This window comes from Aquila chrysaetos, chromosome 12 (genome assembly GCF_900496995.4).
Source record: "Aquila chrysaetos chrysaetos chromosome 12, bAquChr1.4, whole genome shotgun sequence".
NCBI classification, from domain to species: domain Eukaryota; kingdom Metazoa; phylum Chordata; class Aves; order Accipitriformes; family Accipitridae; genus Aquila; species Aquila chrysaetos.
Window position 1 is genome coordinate 32253816 of NC_044015.1, and position 20306 is coordinate 32274121.

The 20306-nt window shown below is 45.7% G+C and overlaps 3 protein-coding genes across 6 annotated transcripts in view; 1 reads left to right on the forward strand and 2 right to left on the reverse strand.

Moving 5' to 3' along the window:
* The window catches only part of GPBP1L1 (GC-rich promoter binding protein 1 like 1), a 36106-nt gene extending 31167 nt beyond the window's left edge, over window positions 1-4939 (reverse strand). The window contains exon 1 of one of the 3 annotated variants that reach the window (XM_030032424.1): window positions 4813-4939. The gene's annotated coding sequence lies outside the window, so the exon portion shown is untranslated. Of the gene's footprint in view, window positions 1-1835; window positions 1859-4812 lie in introns of those variants that run through there. The other 2 variants (XM_041127527.1, XM_030032425.2) reach the window with 2 other exon arrangements.
* Window positions 4940-5237: 298 nt separating this feature from the next.
* TMEM69 (transmembrane protein 69) lies at window positions 5238-8143 on the forward strand. 2 transcript variants are annotated; one of them, XM_030033030.2, is made up of 3 exons: window positions 5238-5659; window positions 6395-6457; window positions 7089-8143. In XM_030033030.2, exons 2-3 carry the CDS (start codon window positions 6413-6415, stop codon window positions 7818-7820), a joined length of 777 nt encoding a protein of 258 aa, XP_029888890.1. In that variant the 5' UTR covers window positions 5238-5659; window positions 6395-6412; the 3' UTR covers window positions 7821-8143. The 2 variants fall into 2 exon arrangements, with proteins under 2 accessions (XP_029888890.1, XP_029888891.1); XM_030033031.2 differs by lacking the exon at window positions 5238-5659 and adding an exon at window positions 5666-5939.
* A 2095-nt stretch (window positions 8144-10238) lies between these two features.
* On the reverse strand, window positions 10239-17363 carry LOC115349162 (intracisternal A particle-promoted polypeptide). Its single transcript, XM_030033033.2, has 8 exons — window positions 17005-17363; window positions 16460-16891; window positions 15979-16134; window positions 15056-15223; window positions 14112-14249; window positions 13699-13821; window positions 12801-13021; window positions 10239-11857 (listed from the first exon to the last, which is right to left on the reverse strand). Exons 1-8 carry the CDS (start codon window positions 17291-17293, stop codon window positions 11633-11635), a joined length of 1752 nt encoding a protein of 583 aa, XP_029888893.1. The 5' UTR covers window positions 17294-17363; the 3' UTR covers window positions 10239-11632.
* Window positions 17364-20306: the final 2943 nt, after the last annotated feature.

Consider the following 20306-nt stretch of genomic DNA (forward strand, 5'->3'; position numbering starts at 1 on the left):
AATTTGAACCCATCTACACCAAAATGGCTGAAATCAATGCTATCGATTTCAGACCATTTCTTGTATTTGTCAAGATCACACCATCTGTGTGTTCAGCAGGAATATTATTTCAATGTAGAGAAGTGAAAACACCAAACAGTACGTGACCCAGGACAGACTCCAAGATGTGAACACTCTTCCCTTGAACATACCCAAGTCCTGCCATTTTTTCGATGTTGTGAGAGGAAGCGCTCCTCAACACTTCAGTATTCTGGAACTTTTCCCAGCCCCACAGGCTCTCAGTTCCCTGAGTACTGTAGGATACATTCCATAAGGCCCAGCCAACCTGAAGGCATTAAAGTCATCATTAACCTGTTTCTCTACTTTAACTAGAATTCAAAGTAGAGGAAAGACAGTTTTCCCAAACTAACAGTCAAGATCATAACACAATCAACATTTTCAGGGTGACAGAGTTCCCTTGCTGAGTTTTTTAAGATTAGCATCAAAGGTCTTTTCAGACCACCTCATGTGAATCCTGATTAATCCCTTGATGAAGGATGATGCATTGGAATACAATGGCAAAACACTCCTTTCTGCTGAAAGGCTGGAGACCCGTTGTAATCTTTACCACACACAGTCACCAACAACTTTGTGAATACCAATAATTTCTGTGCCCAGAATAATACCATATACCTCCACAGCAGACTTGGCCCCTTATTTACAAGTTAATTGTTCATCATGAACTGAAGATGACAAAATTCCAAGACAGTGACCTTTACTGCCACATGCTCCATATGTTGCAACTACACTATGAGGGTCACACAGATACCCAGGAAAGCAGTCCCCACCACACTAAACCTCTATCCCCACTGCCAGTCATTCTTGGCCATACCACTATCCATCCCAACACTTACTATCTACCTGAACCTAAAACAGATGCTGAAAATAAAACTGCTCCAAGGGAAATTAATTTAAATTAATTTCTTCCTGTAGTGGAAAAAGAGGATTCCTAAAACCAGGCACATGCATTTAGACAACATTATATACACACGCACCCCCCTTTGCTTATTGAGACCCACCAACATCACATCATGAAGCTATGATGCTCCTTCCAGGGAGGAGGATGAGACTATGAAAACACTGAACTGGAAGTGATCACAAGATTCAAGGAGGAAAAAAAAAAAAAAGAAAAAAAAAGAAAAAAGACAGTGGCATTTTTGCTAGAATGACTGTAAATCCTAGAACTTCAGTAGCTCCTGGTGAACCCTCTAGTGTACAAACAGTCCATGAGGCACAAGGCCATACACTGCAAAATATTTGTTTCTGAGAATCATTTATTGCAGAAAACCTCAGTTATGTTTGGATGCACTGGTTCAAAGGATTTTTGTTAAGCCAGACCTTGGAAGTGCAACTATTTCAGATTAGCCATTTTATGGAACTGCATGCACCAATGGTTTGCAAAGTCTTTTTGCTGTTTAATTACAGAAAGTTCTAAGAAGCATAAGTGTTGAAATTCTTCTGACACTTTTGAAGGCCAGCTAGAGAAGGCAGGAACTGAAATAGTTAAGCATACTTTAATCAAGAAATTCCAGTTTGGAATGATAGAGCCTGATGGTTAATATGTATGATTAATTTAACCAATATGCTTCCCTTCCCACTTACTGTCAGGCTAATGGCCTTGACCAACCTAGAATTTTTAGGTCAGCACAGTGTTTGTGTGTACATGTATGGGGCAGTGGATTCTTAGCCACTATCAATCTCTACCTAAATCCACTCCCAAAAATGTGAATTTATATTCTGACCATACAGTAACTCATTAAAGTTTGGCACATTTTCACAGGAACATATTAACTTACAGAACACAAGTTAGACAACATCCTGGCATTCATGAAGTATTCTAAGCAGGACCATGTTTCTGCCAACTTCACTGCTTTTCATCAAATCTGACAAGTAAAGAGAACATATACTTCAATTACTCTTACTGAAACAAAAGCCACATACGATTTAGTTGGTATCCTGGTCACTACGTAAGTGACAGTAAAACATCTACTTACATTGCTGTGTTAGCAGAACAAAATCTAAACCACTCCTGCCTCTACAAATAAATTAACATGAAACTTAAAAATCCCAAACAAACTTCCTGGTATACACACTACCTTGCCAACTGCAAAATTCATTAACTATGACCTTTCCCTGTATAAGTTATAGCAACGGTCATCCCATGGTCCTGTTTTTACAAAGCCATAAGAAAAAGCTGTATCCATGAAAGAGCAGCCAGCACTTCACTGAAGAGAGGTGCTTTACGTTTTAGCTCTACAGAATATAGTCAGCCCTTTTCCAATCTGTTCATACAGACAAATGAATAAAGCACGCCCTGAAGTACACTTCACAACTAAATTAATTCAGCAGCTACACAACTAACTTAAAACATCTTGTAACACTGAAATTAAATTCAAAAAGCAACTTTAACTCTCGAGCCAATAGTTTTTATTCACTTAGTAAAGACAAGAACTACATTATCTGACACCCCACACTCTGGAAGAAATTCACAGATCCAGCCACAGTATTTTGATGTATTAAAAAAAAGTATCCCACAGTTCTTAAAATATTTTTTAAATTTCATGAAAATTATAGTGAAGATTATTTTTCTGTAGTGACTTAAATTTTCTAATTTAAAAGAGGAATTTCAAGAGGCAGTAGCACCACCTACAAAGTAGTCACATCTGTGAGACACAGTGACCATACCCTGCAAAATGTTCTAAGTAGAGTATTTTCCTAACAATTCAGAAAGTGTGCAATTCCACTTGATTTGTTATATATCACATCTGCATTCTGCTTCTCTTATTTCTGAGGCATCCGCAGAAAAAATAGGACTTAGTTTTTTTTTTTAAAATGCCATCTGTTCCCTGCACATTTTCACTTTAAGTCCTAGTATGATATCTGCAATGGAAACTTCTGTGTCATATAGGATTAAGACTATAAACCAGATGAATATAAAATGCAGAGGCGGCACCTCCCTACAAATAGCTGTAAAAAAAAAAAAAAAAAAAAGGGAAGAAAAAAAAGAGGGAAGTATCACCTGAAACTTTTCTATTCTAAATACAAAACTTCAGGAAGTTCTTCTTCAGGTACTTTTCTCTAGAAATGATCAGAGAGAATGTGAGAGGAAAACCTGCTCTTCTTAAACCTGGTGATTTTATTTCTTCCTACCACTGCTCTACACCTGTTTCCTTCCTGAGTCAGGGACTGGAAGTTTGAAATACCAGTCTCCAAATGGATGAACATGGGGAACCTTTCACTGAAATACCAGCCGTATTCATTCATGAAGTAACATTTGCATTAGCTTTTTTCATAACCACCTAACATTTTCATAGAAGCAATGTCACCTCGCCAGTAAACTCAGCTTTGTTGGCTCTTCAATTATCTCAGCTGTTTTCTCATCTCCATACCCCCCTTTGCTGTCTCCATACTTTGCTCAGTCACTCGCAATGTTTCAGAGTATTATCAACATTACTAACACCTGTGTCACTCAGACCTCGGGGGCGGGGAAAGGAAGGCTGACTTACCTGGTCACGTTAATATAAAAAGGTTTTTAAGCAGCGCTCTTAAACGATTCTACCATTACGTACAAGGATTTAAATAGCGACTGTTCCTCCAAAGCCGTTTTAAAAACTCGTAACTTGTGCAGACACCCACTAGCTGCTCTAAAATCGTTCCAAAACAGCTCATTACTAAACTTAATGGAATTCAAGGTCTTAAACGCATCTTCGAAATGCTAGGTGCGAACACGGCTCTTCTGATCAAGCCCAGCCGCAGCCGTTTAAGTTAAACCACGTAAGAGCTTAGGCCAAGAAAGCACGGAGCACACCGGACACAGAGAAATAACTTTCACGACGGAAAAAGCCACCTCACGCTCACGCCAGACGCTGTTTTTCCTGTGAACAGATAACGAGCGGCACCTGACGAGTTTCCCAGCCTCCGTTTGCCCCGGCCCCGCTCAGGTCGGCCGAGAGGGGCTGGCAGCGGGCTGGGGACGCTCGGGCTCGGCTGCCCGCAGCACACGTGTCACTGCTCGGCGCCGACCGCCCCCTCCCGCCGGGGGCTGCCGGAAAGAGCGGCCGTAAATCCCGCAGCGGCGAAGGGAAACGGCCCGAGCCAGCACGGCTCACCCAGTTTCGTTTCCAGCTCGCAATCAAAACAGACGACGGCGGAGTCGCCCCTGCCGCGGGCGCTCCGCCCGCCCCGCCGCCGCGCAGGAAGCCCCGCACCCGGCCCGGCCTCCCCGGGGACTTCACCCCGCCGCCCCGGCGGAACGCGGCGTTCCGGCCTATCCCCCCCCCCCCCCGCCCCCGCCCGGCCAGCTTGATGACAGGACAAGGCTAAACTCCGGGCGAGAGCCAGGACGGCCGCGGCAGCGCCAAGCGCTGGGAACTTTCCGGCTAAGCAGGAAACAATAAACGAGGAGCCTCGGCCCCAACCGCCCTCCCCCGGCACGGCACGGCCCCGCAGGGAGCCCCTCGCTGCCGCCCTCGGGAGCGGGCTCCTCGCGGGCCCGCCGCGGCTGAGGGAGGGGGGTGGGCGCTCGGCGGGCCCGAGGGCGGAGGGAGGCCCCCCCCCCCACCCTCGGCGCCCGCACCGCCCCCCCCCCGCCGCCGCCGCCGCCGCCAGCGGGGTCCCGGCCTGGCGGGAGGCCGATCCCGGGCCGCCCCGAGGCCGCAGAGCCGGCGGGGGGGGGTGGGGTGCGGCAGGCCGGGTCCCGGGGCGGCGGACGACGGGGCCGCGCAGGGAAGCGCGGCGGGGCGCCGGGAGGAGGGGTGTGGGAGCCGCACTCACCGGCCAGGCCCCTCTCGCTGCCTCCTGCGGCCCCAGAACCATAACAAAGCTCTGCCCAAAATGGCTGCCCGGCCCTGCCCGGCCGGGGGCCGGAGGGGGCGGGGCCTGCGAGAGCGCGGGGCGGGGCCGAGGAGGCGGAAGGGACACGCCCCCCGCCCGGCTGCCCCGGCGGCCACGCGGAGCGCTCCCCCACCCCCGCCCTGGACCTGGGCGAGGGGCGCGCGCGCGCGCGCCCCCCGCCCCACCAATCAGAGCGGTAGCACGCACCGCCCTCGTCGCCCGTCGGGAGCTACCGGAGACTACGCGTCCCAGAAGGCCGTGCGCCCTCCCGCCGCCGCCGATCGGCCGGGCGCGGCGCCGCGGGGCACGCTGGGATTTGTAGTCCGCCTCCAGCCCACCGCTCCTCTCCGGGTGAGCGAGGCTTGCCCGCTGCGGAGACCCCGGAACCTCGAAAGAAGGAGCGGCAACTCCGCCCCCCCCCCCCCCCCCCGCCGCGGATAGCGGAGGCCCTTGTCGCCCCTCTGGCAGCCCGACCGCAGCCCTCGGGTTGGGAGCGAGCGAGGCTATAGCGGCGGGAGGGAAAGGAGCGCGCCTTTTCGGCTCTGCCGTCCCCGGTCTCGAGCACGCCGGGGACCGGGACCCCCGGCTCTGGTGGGCGCCACGCGACACCCGGGCGCTTCCCGGGCCCGGCGGAACAAAAGACGGGCCGCGGCTGTTCCCGCCCGGAGTAGCACCGCTAAGCGCCGGGCCCCGCCGGAGCGCTTCCCGGGGCACCGGAAGCCGCCTCAGCGAAGAGGCTCGGGGCCGTGCCAGCTAGGGAGGCCGCGGGCCGGAGCGGCAGGAGCCGGTGGGTACCGCCGCGGTCGGGGCCTAGCGGCGGCCACAGCCCGCCCCCGGCCGGCTGCAGCGCCCCGCGCGTTCCCCGCTCGACAGCGCGGCCCCTCCGTGCCTTTCGGGGTGGCCGCCTCGGCCCCGTGGCACCCGCATCCCCTCCGGACGTACGGCTTCTCCTCTCCCCTTTCCCTCTGGGCCGGGGCTTTGGGCGCTCGGAGCCGCCCCGCTTCCCCGGAGCAGCAGGACCGTGAACCGGGGAGTCAAGTCCACCGGCCAGCAGCTTGCCTTTGCCGGTTAGTTTTGTCCCCCCGGCAGGTTGCTTACCGGCAGCTTGGGGTGCGGTGAGGTTTCCGCTCCTTTATGTTTAAAGATTGTTATTGCCGCACGTGAGGAACTGCTCGTTTATCAGCTGCGTGCAGCCATTTATCCCACGAAAAGGAGATGGGAAGGGAAGCCCTAAGAAGAGGACGATCAGGGAAGCCATCACCTGATACTCGGTTCTTTAAGTTAGAAATTGCTCCTGTAACAGTCATTGCAACTTTAGAACTTCAGTTCATAGAGCTATCTGAAACAAAATATCCTGTGGTGGGTAAATAAGGATCGAGTACATGTAATATTTACCTTTAAGTATACACCTGTAAGAGTCCCACATCTGATAAACAAGCCTAGACTGTGACTTAGCTTTGGACATAAGACAAACTCAGCAATTCATCAGTTTCAGACCTTCTCCTGAATTTTTCTGTTTTAGGGCCTTGATAAAACAAAGATGTTTCCTCACATACAACGATGCTGCTTCCACACACCTTTCAAAGTAAGTTTCTGAAGCCTTTTTTGCTGTCTGTTTTTCTTTAAAGTAGCAAAAGGTGAGTGGAGCATTGAGAAAAAAAAAAAAAAAGGTGACTTACAAGTTGGAGCAGCCACATGTTTATCACTCAGCTTTTCTGAGAAAATTCCTAGGTTCTACAGCAGCTTTTAGCCAAAGCTAAGATATTTCTTTTATAAAATCAAATTTTATTGTTTAAAGGTCTTTTTTCCTCTCTCTTTTTGGTAGAGTAGTGAGGGGATAGTAGCTGGTTTCTGGGGTGACCTTGTCCTACTTCTGTAATCATTTTATATTCTACTCTGAAAAGGACTTCTCTATCTTAAAAATGCCTAAAGAGTGCACGTGTGGGTGGAAGGATAGGTGGATATACAAACCTTTTGTAGTGAGTAAGGTTTGCTTACTCACTATGAAGAGCCTAGTTGCTCTTCATCAGCTAGCTTGTGAAAGCTGTATCAGGTTAATTAGTTAAGTTAAAAACACCTGTAAACCAAGAGGAGGGGCAGCTGTGATGTGACCTGACTTGGAAAACTACTTGGTACAATATTTCATAGGTAGTTTAGGTAACTGTAGATCTGTAAACCTACATTGTAAGTGTTCAGAACAAGTTTTATACTTGCAGCTCCAGAAGTTAACCGTTCCCAGACTACTGCTGTATGGAAAGAATAAGACAACTTGGTCTTCTCTCAGCCTCCAGCTGCAGAGAAATGTGTGTCTTCTCTCAAGATCTCCAAGCCTCAACCCAGCATCAGTATATGCGACTAAGCTCCAGGCTTTTCATACCTCTCCCCCCTTCTTCAAGAAGAAAACCCCCAAAGAATCTGAGACCAAAGACTTGGGCGTCTTGCAACAAAGTATGAAATCACTGAAGGATTCTCCCAAGCCAGCCCTCTACTTGAGCCTCGCAGGGCTAATTCCATTTGTTTCTGTTCCGCTGTTAATGGCTGTCCAAGGGACCTACTACCCAGAGCTGGCGTTTGCTCAGATTACGTATGGTGCCGTAACAGTCTCTTTCCTAGGAGGAAAGAGGTGGGGGTTTGCTCTCCCGGAAAACAGCCCAGCCAAGCCAGACTGGCTGAACCTGGCTAACAGTACAGTTCCTCCTCTACTTGCCTGGCAAGCCTTACTTTTTAAAGATATCACACATGGTGCAATAATGCTAGTAATGGCCTTGGGGATAGCACTACATTATGACCTTTCCCTTCTTCCTACTTATCCTAGGTGGTTTAAAGTACTGAGGGTAGTGGGAACAGTGGTGATGGTATTATCACTGTTAGCTACTGCAGCATTGAAGACTATTTCAGAGGAGCAGCTAAGTAACAGAAGAAATAAATGGCAGAACACAAAACAATAAATCAATAGGAAAAAGCTATCTATCTGCCAATAAGGTATTTGTATTGAGTTTTAGGGGAAGTAAAGACTTATTTATGCTTAGAAGTTGTAGGATGGCAGGGATCAAGAAGCTTATTCTCAAAGTGAACAACTTCGCTAGTTTAGGAGGGAAGGATTGTAAATAGCAGTGACTTCCAAGGCAGGCATGAGTCTGTCCTTATCTGTAGAACAAAGCATCACTCTTGAAGGAGATGTTACTGTCATATGAATTTAAAATGGAGATTCTAATGACATGCGTATGAACTGCTCTATGCTGAATTATTAAAGTATCTGGTTTAACTATAACGTGTGATAATGTTCTGTGGTCGGGAGAACAACTGTGCAGTCACAAACAGTAACAAGGTGAAAGCAGTTCTTCTAGTTTAGCGTTTAAAGAAGCAGCACAGAATTATGCAAAAGTACATATGTGTTCAATTCCTATGTTGTGGAACAAAACTCTTCTCTGTCTTACTTCAGCTGAGGTGCTGAAATGCTATGTGATGAAGTGCTAGTCAGGTAAGAAAGGATAGGCAAGGTTTGTTTGCTGTGGCAAGCCAAGGTCAGCACTCATCTAAAATATGTCAGCCAGCTGCTGTGATGGAGTGGGGAAAGCTAGAAGGGGAAGCTTTGCATCTTTGACAAGGCCCCACAAGAGACAGAAGGTTAACTTCCTACTCAGGCTTACTTAAATGAAAAAGGATACCTGGGCCATCTGTTCGTAGGTTTTGTTTGGACTTAGGGCTGCCTAGCCAAGGAAGCTGCATGCAACATAGCCATAAAGATCTGTCATACTCCTAAATTAAAGTACTATTAACTGATGATATGACACAAGGACTCAATTGCTGGGATTAAGGGATCAGATAATGAGATTGAAAGTAGTTTGTCTTTTCTTCCTCCTCAAAATTCATTTTATTTGAGCACCTGGAGCAGGTCCAAATGGATTTGTAGCCTGCAAACCATCCATGATAGGCCAGTCATTGAAAATACTGCAGACGCCTATGGTCTTTGTACTTAAGTCTTCTTAACATATAATTTAGGGGAAGAATATACAACCTAAGTCACATGGTTTTTCTTTTCTAGCCTCAGCTACCTCAAGAAACCTATGAAATTGTATGTGGGCATATTTACTGTAGGCTTTTTACCTTAAGTATTCTTTAAGTACAGTATAAGATGCAAGAAGAAAGCTGAAAAGTGACATCCACACACAGTCTTGGGACCAATTTAGATAATCCTGGTAGTTCTCTTAAAGCACTATTCTTCACTGTTGTTCTATACAGAATAAAGCACACGCTGTCACTTAAAATTTGTTATCTGTTCATTCTGCAAAGAACAGACATTTAAGAAGCCTGTCTATCCTGAAGATGGAGTCATCTTACATGGTATTGCTGAAACAGCAGCTATGTACATGGGCCTGTAACTTTTGTAACCTGTTAAGCTTTACACATTAACAGCATCATGCCTCTGAAACAGCAATATATTTCAGTGCTCTCTGTATATAAAGGAAGTAAAATTGAGTTTGTGAATGAAAACAGTTCTTCTATTCTTTCTTTCTTAGACATGGTGTTTTTTAAGGTGGGTCCAGAGAAGAGTACTGCCTTTCCCCGACTCAAGCCAAAGAGGGGCTGAGTATCAGAGACCATAATCAACTGACTTCAAAGTTTCATTCAAACATGATAGAATCAGCTACAAAAACTGGAGAAGGTAACTTCATATAACAGCAGACTCCCTCACGCTCCACTAAACCAGAAAGTTTACATGTAGGGATCAGAAGTGAATGTGTAGTTCCCAGACTAATAAAATAGAGCTAATGTAATGTTTCTCAAATGGTTCGTGAGGGATCCTGCAATGTAAAGAAGAAAGCCTAAGAAATACCTATCATTTGATCCCAGAGAGGGCTGCACAGAGCTGGCAAGGCAGCCAGACTTCCAAGAAGTCTGAGTGATTTTACACTGAGAAGAGAAACGCATGACTATTTTACCAGAGAAATGTGTTACTTGCACCTTTCAAATAGTCAACATTTATAACCAATCTTCTCCTAGTGTCCTACTGGGAAATAGGATTTCCAGTTAAAAAAAAAAAAAAAAAGATGACCTATTATATGAAAGTGGCAGTAATACAGCTCATTGTGATAGGAAAGCACCCTATTCAAGAGCATTCCACAGTCAGTTCTGAAAATGCATTTTATTATGAAAAACTGTTTAAAACAAGCTTAAACTTGGGGGGAGGAAAAAAAAAGACAGAATAAACATTAGTTCACACACATAAGAAATCCTTTTGAAGTAAAAGCACACACAAGATCATAGAACAATCAGAGAAACAAATGCTCCATCATCTAGCATGTTTTAGCCTGGCAATCTCCCAACACTATGTTAGAATGTAAGACCAAGATTCTTAAGGTACGTGCAACACTCACCTTGGACAATTTTATTTGTGTATTAATTTGTTAATTTTACACAGGGGATATTGACCTAGACAGCATGAATGCTCCTTTGTCTACACAGTGCAGACTTCCTGTTTTGTGACATTCCAGTTCTGGTTTTGTGTTCTAGAATAACACTGTCTATCAAAGTTCAAGCAGCCTTATTTCAGACTCCATCCAAATCATCCACAGCTGTGCAGAAAATGCAATCATACTGTGCAAGAAGCAACTTCAAGTACGTTAATTTAATGAATCTAGAAATAACTCCAAACTCCTAGTAGTATTGTTCTACTAAGTGTATCCAAGCTAAATACAAACTCCTTAAGAAAAAACACACTAATAACCTCACTTTAATGCTGAATGCAGCAAATTCTATCACAAAACACTCTGTCCACTCAAATTTGGAAGAGGCAGGATACGAGACATAGCAAGGATGAATGTGTGTACCTTGTAGAATAGCATGTATTCTAATGCCAAGTCTCAGCATGTGTCACAGGGTAAAACACATTTAACTAAGGAAAAGTTAAAAAAAAAAGGGGCAAAAGGCTTTCCCTGTATTTTTTTTTTATACTAAGAGCAGTCCTAAACAGAAGAGCTAATCTAATGAATAGCATTTCCATTTAAAATTAGTCAGAGCTTACACAAAAAGAAGCTCTACTGTCATCACTGATACCACTGAGAAGAAAAGCCTGTGCTGAAGTGGAATGACATTATTAGAACTGCGAGAACAACCTTCCAGAACAGGAAATTCTCAGCCACTCACTATCCAGGTTAGTGGAGTGACCAGAAAGTAAATATCCAATTCATATTTAATGCCCATCACATCCAGCAGCAGCAAAGAGGCTCAAATGCATCAAGGTCATAAGTAGAGGTACCAAGTCTTCCCCATCTGTTATCTTCTCTTCCTTGTTTTCCACCAGAAAAGGACAACTAATGCTAACCAAATAGCCCATCTGCTCTTATCTACAGGTAACTCCTAGCTGTCTATAGTAACCTCCTTCCAGATTGTAAGGCCAGCTAAAGATGCTAGCTTTGGTGCACCTTAGAGAGTTAACAACCTGATTAATGTCTCTAATGTGCTGGAATGATTTCTACAGATTTTTACAGGGCAAACTCGCCATTTATTTCAGTGACCTTAATACCGTCATAAGGGGCATTCCTACTCTTAACAGAATACTTCCCAAGACAGATGTTGGATAAGCCAATTTGAAGGGCAAGAGTTTTAATATTCCCTTTTGCTCAGGAAAAGCCCTCTGATCTAATTCTCCACTGTCTCTACTGAAGCTCCTGTGTTAGAAGAGGTTTCTGGCCAATGAAACCGGAAATCTGAGGAGACGGATTTACTCATTCCTTGAATGAGTTTTCTTCTTTGGGTTTTACAGCACAGCCACACCTCCTTCGCAGCGGCTGGTGATCATGTTGGCAATTTCAGTCCAACTGTCCATATGAGGGTTATAAACTTCAACAGAGTCAGAGGTTACTGGAGCAGCAAAATCATGACTGGGAGCTCGGCCTCCCGAGGCATAAAGAAATCCATTCACAGCCACAACACAGACACCAGCTCTTGGTATCTTCATTGATGCAACTTCAACCCACTTTTCCTAATGAGAAGGTGAAAGAGTCAACAAGTAGTTTTAGGATAAGCCCAGATTCTGATAAAAGTAACTTTTAAAGCTTAAAGACTGAAACATAGACAAAAAACACTACGTATACCCCTCACAGGCTCCAATATGGTATGTGTACGGTATCAAGAGGATTATCAAGACTGTAATGACAGCACTTTCACAAGTGGTTGAAATCATGCTAGTCACTACAGAACAGATCACATAGTGTCTGTACACAACAACTCTCCATTTCATCAGTCACTGCAAGATGCAGTCTGTCTCCAAAATAGAGAATGGTATGCAGTTTTAGGTGGGAAATAAGGAAAACTAGATTCAGTTCCAAAAGCAAAACAGAATGGCACGCTGGATTATGCTCTGCTTTTAACACTAGCTACTGTTCCAAGAAGCATCACAGAAACATAAGCAATAATAGTCAGGAATAATTTCTTATTTTATTCAAAAGCTTAAGTGTTCAAAGTGATTTTTCTAGCCATGCTGAAACACTACTACATTTTGATGCAGAAGAAAGATCCTCAACTTTTGCAACAAAGGGCAGCTCTTACTTTTTCAGGGATTTTTTTTCTCTCTTGTCAGATTATTGACCATTCTATTGCAGAGGGGGAATCTATCCCCCCATCTTAACCCTAACCAATCTACAGTAGATCTATGCATCATCAGTATTGGTTAGCTTTCAGTTTCCCAAAAGCATGCATACAATCTTCATAAACACTCCACTAAATCAGATAGCAAGATTCTAGAGACTGGTCAGGACAGAGGAACCCTGAGGTCACTGAAACTTTGTTTCACTTGGTTTACCAGCCAGTAGTGAAAAGGAAATGGAATTTCCAACTTTTTAAAGAAAGGAAGCAAGCTACCTCTATAGCATCTTACACAAAGTTGATGCAGCCTACATTTATGAAAGAAAAGGACTGTACCATACCTCTTCGAAGGAGTATCTTTCTACAGTAGCAAGTGCATCCTGAGATTCATTCCAGCCTCCCACAGCATAGATACAATCATTGAGAGCAGCTACACCAAGATACGCTCTTCGGGTGCCCATTGGAGCAAGCTCAGACCAACGTTTAGATATTGGGTCGTAGACTTCAACAGAACACAGCTCTACTCCTTCATTGCTGATACCACCAACAACATAAATCAAACCTGTAGAAACATAGTTTTTCCTCTATTAGGTTTCATAATAGAAAGGTTTGAAAGAGAGAAAATGTTTGTCACGATACAAGTTTCAGCCTGACATTAAGATGGTTTAAGAATGCCAGATAAAAGTCCTCCATTTGTCTAGTAGTAGCATACATAAAGCTTTCAAATTAGTAACTTGCGGCTCAAGCACTAGAAACTCTGATGAAAGCACTAAATAAGCAAGTGCAGGGGAGAAAATTCAGAAGGCTGCAACTGCTGACAAGGCCTGGATCAAATCCTTAATAAGCACATTCATAGATCAAGTCTTTAGACATGTCTGTCTTAAAATAACCTGTGGCAACTCTTCAGATTGTCACAAAGACACACACAAACCCAAATATGGGAGGTAAATAAAAGCAGTATCAGGAAGGACAACAAACTGTTAAAGACTAGCTGGATAACCACACTGGCAGCCATGTAAAAACTGTTTTCATGAGATAAAAGGCAGAAGACAGAGAGAATTTTATAGTCTTTGAGTTCTGTAGAATTAAAGATATGGTACTAGAAGGACAAATAAGTGAGGCATAAGCTTGTGCAACTGACAGCACAGTACAAGACAAAGCTAAAAATTCATGACTGAAACATAAAGCTTCACAATGGCTCTTGGAACTGTTTATGGATACAAACTTAACAATATTCACCTTGCATTTCACAACACCCAAAGCAGTAACGGGGCACAGCCATGCTTCCCACCACATCCCAACTATTTTCTTCAGGATCAAATCTTTCAATTGTGTTGCCAATCTCTGCTCCAACCCAGCCTCCTGCAAATAACAGCAAACAATTTAATGGCATGAAGCTGACCTATGGTGCACTGTTCCAGGACAAATTCTGACACCAGCACACAATCTACAGTGGAAGTAAGTTATAACTGAACAATAACTAATCCACAAAGATTTGGTATACCAATGCTCATGTACACAGCTGTTTTTCAAACCTGAAGTTTGCAAATTTGCAACACCAAGATGTAATATTTAAGATCAAATAAATTTACAAGTTCCATGAATTAACACCTTTAAAATTAACTTCACCTAGGAAAAAACCCGAAACTTACCCAAAGCATAGATAGCACCATAGCACGTGCACACTCCCAGTCCACAACGGGGATGGTTCATGGAAGCCACAGTGGTCCACTGCTTAGTAACAGGATCATAACATTCAGTACAGTCAAAAATCATCGAGTCTTTCTCACCTGCATAATAAGAGCAAGAACAGAGACAGAGGAAATGCAATGTTTTGCACTGCAGATACAGAAGCATTCTTCAACTCCTTCCAGGACAGACAACATTTGTGTACAAGATCTTTCTTTCAGCTAGCCAAATGGCCAAAGTAGCAAAAGCTTCATTTATACCTAGAACTGAATCATCACTAGGAACAGCTTTCATCAACAGTTCCCTGAAACATTACTGAAAACGTCAGAGGGGTGAACAACCAGTGCTACACACTTTTTACTCTGCAGCACAACTGACAGGGTTTTCAAGACCAAAGAATGTGTTCTGCGGTGACAAAAACAGTATACATATGCATTTTTTAACGATGGGCTGGTAGAGCTACTCATCACATCCTTGTACAAACACACATAACAAGCCTTTCCAGGTAGGCAGACCACAAGTGGTCTGTCCCGTATTACTGCCTTTTATGCTATGGGCTTCTGCTAGACTACAAGTGAGAAAATAAATGCTATTAGTGGTGGTACACGAAGTCCACAGAATATCCAACATCTCTTAGTGTATCTGCACATGTCCACATGCTTATCTGTGAGTTGCTATACCATGAAGGAAGAGCAACTTAGTAAAAAATGACTAATACAGGAGCCTAAACAGGCATTCACAGAACAGTGATGGTAGAGAACCAAGGAACCCTAATTCAATTGTTATTATATCTAAAAGTTGTATTGTCTACTGTTGGATTCCTCAGAAACACTTGCAGGAAGAAAAATTTACAGAATCTCCATCCATAAGTATCCATGTAACAAAGAAAGCATGTTTCAGCAGTTACCTCCAATGGCATAGACCATTCCTCCCACCACAGCCACACCCAGCCCACTCCGAGCCTGGTGGAGAGAGGACACTGTGGTCCAGTAGTGGCTGAAGGTGTCAAATCGCTCCACGCAGCTGAGGGCTCTGCTGTCACTCCAGCGTCCTCCTTGCAGTCGGGTGTATCCACCTAGAAAGTAAGTGGAAAGATCATGGCTGGGTAAGAGCTTTCTGCTCATCCCCATACTCCTGCATCCAAATCATCAAAAAAATTACAGGAACAGCCATTAGCCACTTTTAGTAGGAATTGGACTTTTCCAAGTAGCATTGTTCTCCAGCACACAAGGAAGAATGGTCACCTTGAAGGTCACATAACTTGTGCCTGAGCTGACCACTTCACCACAACACTGCAAATGTTACCATTTGTGTTCTTAGTAAAACACAGACCAACCAATAGCCTTTGCTATCTTAAGTCAGTGTTACTTCCCACAGGGTGAAACAAGAGCATTCCCTTCCAATAGAAAGCTGCAGCTTTGCTGAAAACTTGCAATTTCAAGTATCCCATCACATGAACCAAAATATCCTGGACAGAGAAAACTTCAGCCTTCAGAAGAACAAGGAGTGTAGTGAATTTGTATACACCATTCCAGCAGTGAACCATGGGCAAATCCTCCACTGATTTGTAGCTTTCCACCCAAGGCAAATAATTTCTAAAAGGCAAATCTAGGCTTTGAATGCCGTGTCATAATGACAAGAAATGTGAATGCTGCCCCTCTGTGCAATTCTAAGCAGAAAGCAGCTAATGTGGTAACTGAGCCAAATGAAACATTTTTCTATTTTTATATCTTTTGGTTAAAAAATAAAATCCAGTATCTCCTTCAGTACCGTAATATGAGATGCTACTTCATCATTTGTTTTACAAGGTTCAAACAGCCACATTCTAACCTACTGCATAAAGGTATTTCCTGGCTTTCCTCCGGGGACGACCTTTAGAAGCTTGCAGAAAACTGCTGACCTTGTTCTCTTTGGGAGATTTACAGACTTCACAATATTCTTTCAACAGAGTTTGCAGGGCCACCCGAAGGCTGAAATCTCGAATACCTTGAGGAAATAAGCAGAATAAAAAAGGCACAGTGAAAAGTTACAGACAATAAGTAACTCAGTTGTAGAAAAGTTACTAGCTTCTCCTGAAATAGCAGACAAATCAAGACTGCCTACTTTTATAAGACTTTTTCAAGAGCATGTTTTTAAAGTAAGCTGCGCTTATTTGTTAAAAAATAGAACTTGTTTGCTATAGAGTAAATCTTTTCACTCATCATGCTCTTCATCTAAAAAAATCCATCAAAATCCCGTAACTCTGCACAACACATGGTTTGCTCAAATACAAGCATCTGATATTCTTTCTTTCTTTCCTTCTTTCACTTACTTTCTATGTATTTTAATAGCCTTTGTGCTGGTAGCAGAGGGAATCGCACAGGCTCCAGCACTTCTACGACGTATTTCTTTCTTTTGCCCACATCCTTCAAAATCCATTGCATTGCCGCTATGAAAACCTGGTACTCGTCCTCGATGCTGAGGTCCTCGCTTCGCAAGATCTTAATCAGCTGCTCTTTTGTCAGCGCCAGGAACTCCTCCCCGCTCTGCACCTCCAGGAAGTGCGCGTGGATGTAGCTCTCGGTGAACTCCATCAAGTCGTGACAGGCGATCTGCTCGGAGAACTGGAAAAGGCCGATGCAGTTCAGCGGGTCGATCTGCCCCTTCAGGAACTCGCAGCAGAGCTCCACCACCTCGGTGAGCTGCAGCATGTCGGCGGCGACGATCAGCTCCTGAACGTTGTGCTCCCCGATGCTCACCACCCCTGCGGGCAGGCACACGACAGCGGGGCTCCGCTCGAGGCCGCGGCCGTCGGGCAACCGCCACCCCGGCCCGGCCGTCGGGCAACCGTCCCCGCCGCCCCCCCTCAGCCGTTACCTGTGTAGATGAAGTCGAGGAGCGTGTGGAAGGTGCCCGCCTCGACGCCCGCGATCCGCACCACATCCCGGCCGGACTCCCTCATGCCACCCGCGAAGAGCGCCGCGAAGTAGGGGCTGCTGGCCGCCAGCACCAGGCGGTGCACGGCGAACGCCTCCGGGCCCACCTCCAGCCGCACGTCGCAGAAGCTCTGCCCGACCCGCAGCCGGTTGATCTGGGCCAGGAGGAGGCGGGCGTGCCGGTCGGAGAAGGAGCTCCCGGCGCCCTTCGCCGCCGCTGCGCACGCCATAGCGCTCCCTGAGGTGGCGGTACCTCGTCCCCTCCCTCGTCCCCCGCCGCCCCGAGGGGGGCAGCCCTGGCGCATGCGCACCGGCGCCGGCGGCGCCCCGCTCGGCTCGCCCGTGGCGCATGCGCGGCGCGGTGAGGAGGGGTGTGCGGGCGGTTGGCGGGCCGGCGAGATCTCCCCCGCTGAGGCGGGTGTGTGTGGCGATGGCGGGTTTCGTAAAACAGGGGCTGCTGAGGGGTTCTGTGTGCTGAGAACCCTTCTCCCTCAGCGGGCGTAGGAGGTGGATCTGCCCTGGTTGTGGTATGTCTGTCTGATCCTTTGCCTATGTGCCTGCCTGGTCACTTGGCCCTGTGGAGCCTGTTCACTCCCACAGGCACCTCTGGCCACTGCACCGTGGGCTCGCTGCGTGCTCTGCGAGGAGCTCTCTTGTCTGTGGTTGAAGCTGGTCCTCTGATAGGTTTGCTCACTGTGCCTGGTGCTGAGGTAACAGGTGAATGGCAGATATGCCGTCACTGCCTTCACAATCTCTGTCCCTCTGTCATGTTCCCCTCAGGCGTGCTTTATGCAAACTGGGTTCTTAGCCACCTTAATCTATGCTTGGGAGAGAGAAACATGGCAGTGTTGGGGAGAAACCACAGCTGCCATCTGCCCCAGGGAACCCCAGGGATGGGAGGCAGGGGGAACTGCCTGTTGTTAGCCCAGGACTGTGGCATCAGAGCCAGCACTGACTGGCGGCAGAGCCAGCCCGCTTACCCCCTTTCTCTATAGTGTCATGCCATGTTTGGGCCTTCTTCATTCCAGCACGGATGTTTCATCACAGTGTCCTGTAGCAGTACCATGTGAGCCACTGGGGTCAGCACTGATCCTGAGGCAGAGCATGTTTCCGTCTTAGTCTGTATAATCACTGAGTCACTGCATGCCTGAGCACTGACCAAGGGATGAGCATGACATACTGAGTTACATGCACATGGTCACTGGGTCCGGCAGAGCTGGCACTGATTCTGAGAGAAAAGCATCCCTCCTGAGTTTTCCACAACTGTTCCAGCAACGTGACATGCAGCCAAAGCAAAAAGCAATCAGAGAGCCTCTTGGAACTCTTCCATATCTATTTACTGTGAGACTGGGAAAGAAAAACATGTCTGCTTACAGTTACAATGGTCATGGCCCCTCAGGCTTTTCTCATGATTCTGCGTTTCATTGTAATAACTTTTAAATGTGCTTCTGGAAGGAATCTGAATCATGATACTCTCTGGGGACTGTTGGTTTCTCTGTTCATCAGCATTACATTCTTGACAGCAGAGTGGTAAAATTACCTTTCAAGCTGGTCTTAAAAAAATACCCATAAAAAATATAGATCTAGATAGAAAAATAAGGTTTCTGCAAGCACACACAGTTGGATGCATGCTGATACAACTCAGTATAAATTTTAAGCTAGGCTAATAAGTGCGTTGAGATTTTTCTTTCATTGATGAATCAGTAAAAGAAACCAGACCCCTCTCGCACTGACATTTTATTCATCGGAAGTGGCCTGTGAGTAAAAGGCTTAGAATTCTCCTAAATGCCAGTGGCTCAGTCACTGGCTGATGTCAGCTGTTAGACACTTGGCCAGTACTAGGATTTCACACCATAGCGCCAAATTTACAGACACAAAATAGCGTTGCTGAGACTGCTAATTTTGCCCTGAAGGCCTGTCCTGTATTAATGTGGTTGAATGGTTCTGCCTCCAGAAGAGGGCACTGCTTCAGCATGTTCCTTCTGTAACCACACAGAAGCTTTACAAGATGGAGCTAACGCTCCTATATACTATTGTGCATCTCCCAAAACAAGCTGTAGATTTTCAGGAACAGGCCTGAAAGTACATTTGACAGTGTGAAATTGCACTGTATAATGAGGAGCCTTTTGATTAACTAACACCAAGAATGACAGTCATTGCAGTGAAGGAATTAAAAATGTCTTCAATTTTAATTTAATAGGCTCCTAACATGATATTTGCAAATAAGCTAGCTGAATGCTGACTGACATGTAGGACAGGCGACAAAAAAGGCATACCCTGTGCTCCTCAATATGTCCCACTGCTCACACCTGCACAGAAGTGCTGTCACACGACCAAAACCCCTCAGTAAGAAGAATCTCACAAACAAGCTATCCAGGCTTTCTCTTGAAAACCCCCTTGTGCTGTGCCAGAGCGCCATGAAGCATTGCAGTCCTCCCTGTGTTATGCCACAGAGGCCCATGGCTGCTCAGACTTCCCTGGCTGAAGGCTTCTCAGGAAAACCTTTCCAGATGCCTGGAAGATGTCCTGCTCAGCCGAGTAAGGCGTCCGTGCTCCCTAACTCAAATCCTGCAGATGGTGCTGTTACTACAGGATGATACATTTGAATACGCAACAAAAATGGGTGGCTAAAGTGTTGCATGTGTGGGTGTTGTAGTTCTCCTCTGTTACAGGAAGATCTTTCCTAGATCTAAGTGTTATTTTCTTTTCTTCCCCCCCCCCCCCGAACTCCATAAAGATGGAGGGCTTTTAGTCTCAGAAAAACTAAAAGAAAAATAATTGATTTGAAAGTGCAGTTTTGCCTGTCTGCCTCTAGTCAGCAGCCTGTCCATTATACCTATAGATTTGGGGACTATTTCGACTTAGTATTCAAGCAGTATCCTTACCATACCTGGCTGCTAAAATTCTCTCTTGCAGAGGAGACATGAAACTCAGGCTTTGACTATTTGTAGGTATGACAAACCCCATGGGATGTTTTGTGATAGGGAGCCACTTTCCATGAAAGTCAACCAGAATGTGCCAGGTCAAATTCCTCCCCCAGTTTCAATGGGTATGAAATCTTCACTTTCCGTTCCAAACTGCAGTGCATCTCTGCACTTTGTCCTCTGTGCTAAGGCATCTGCTATAATCTTTCAGTGGTACAGTCAGTTGCTGTTTTAATTACTAATTACCCACTCTAGTTACTATTTGTATTTTAATGCACTTGACCTATCAGAGGAGAGGTGCTGCACAGCCTCACCAAAA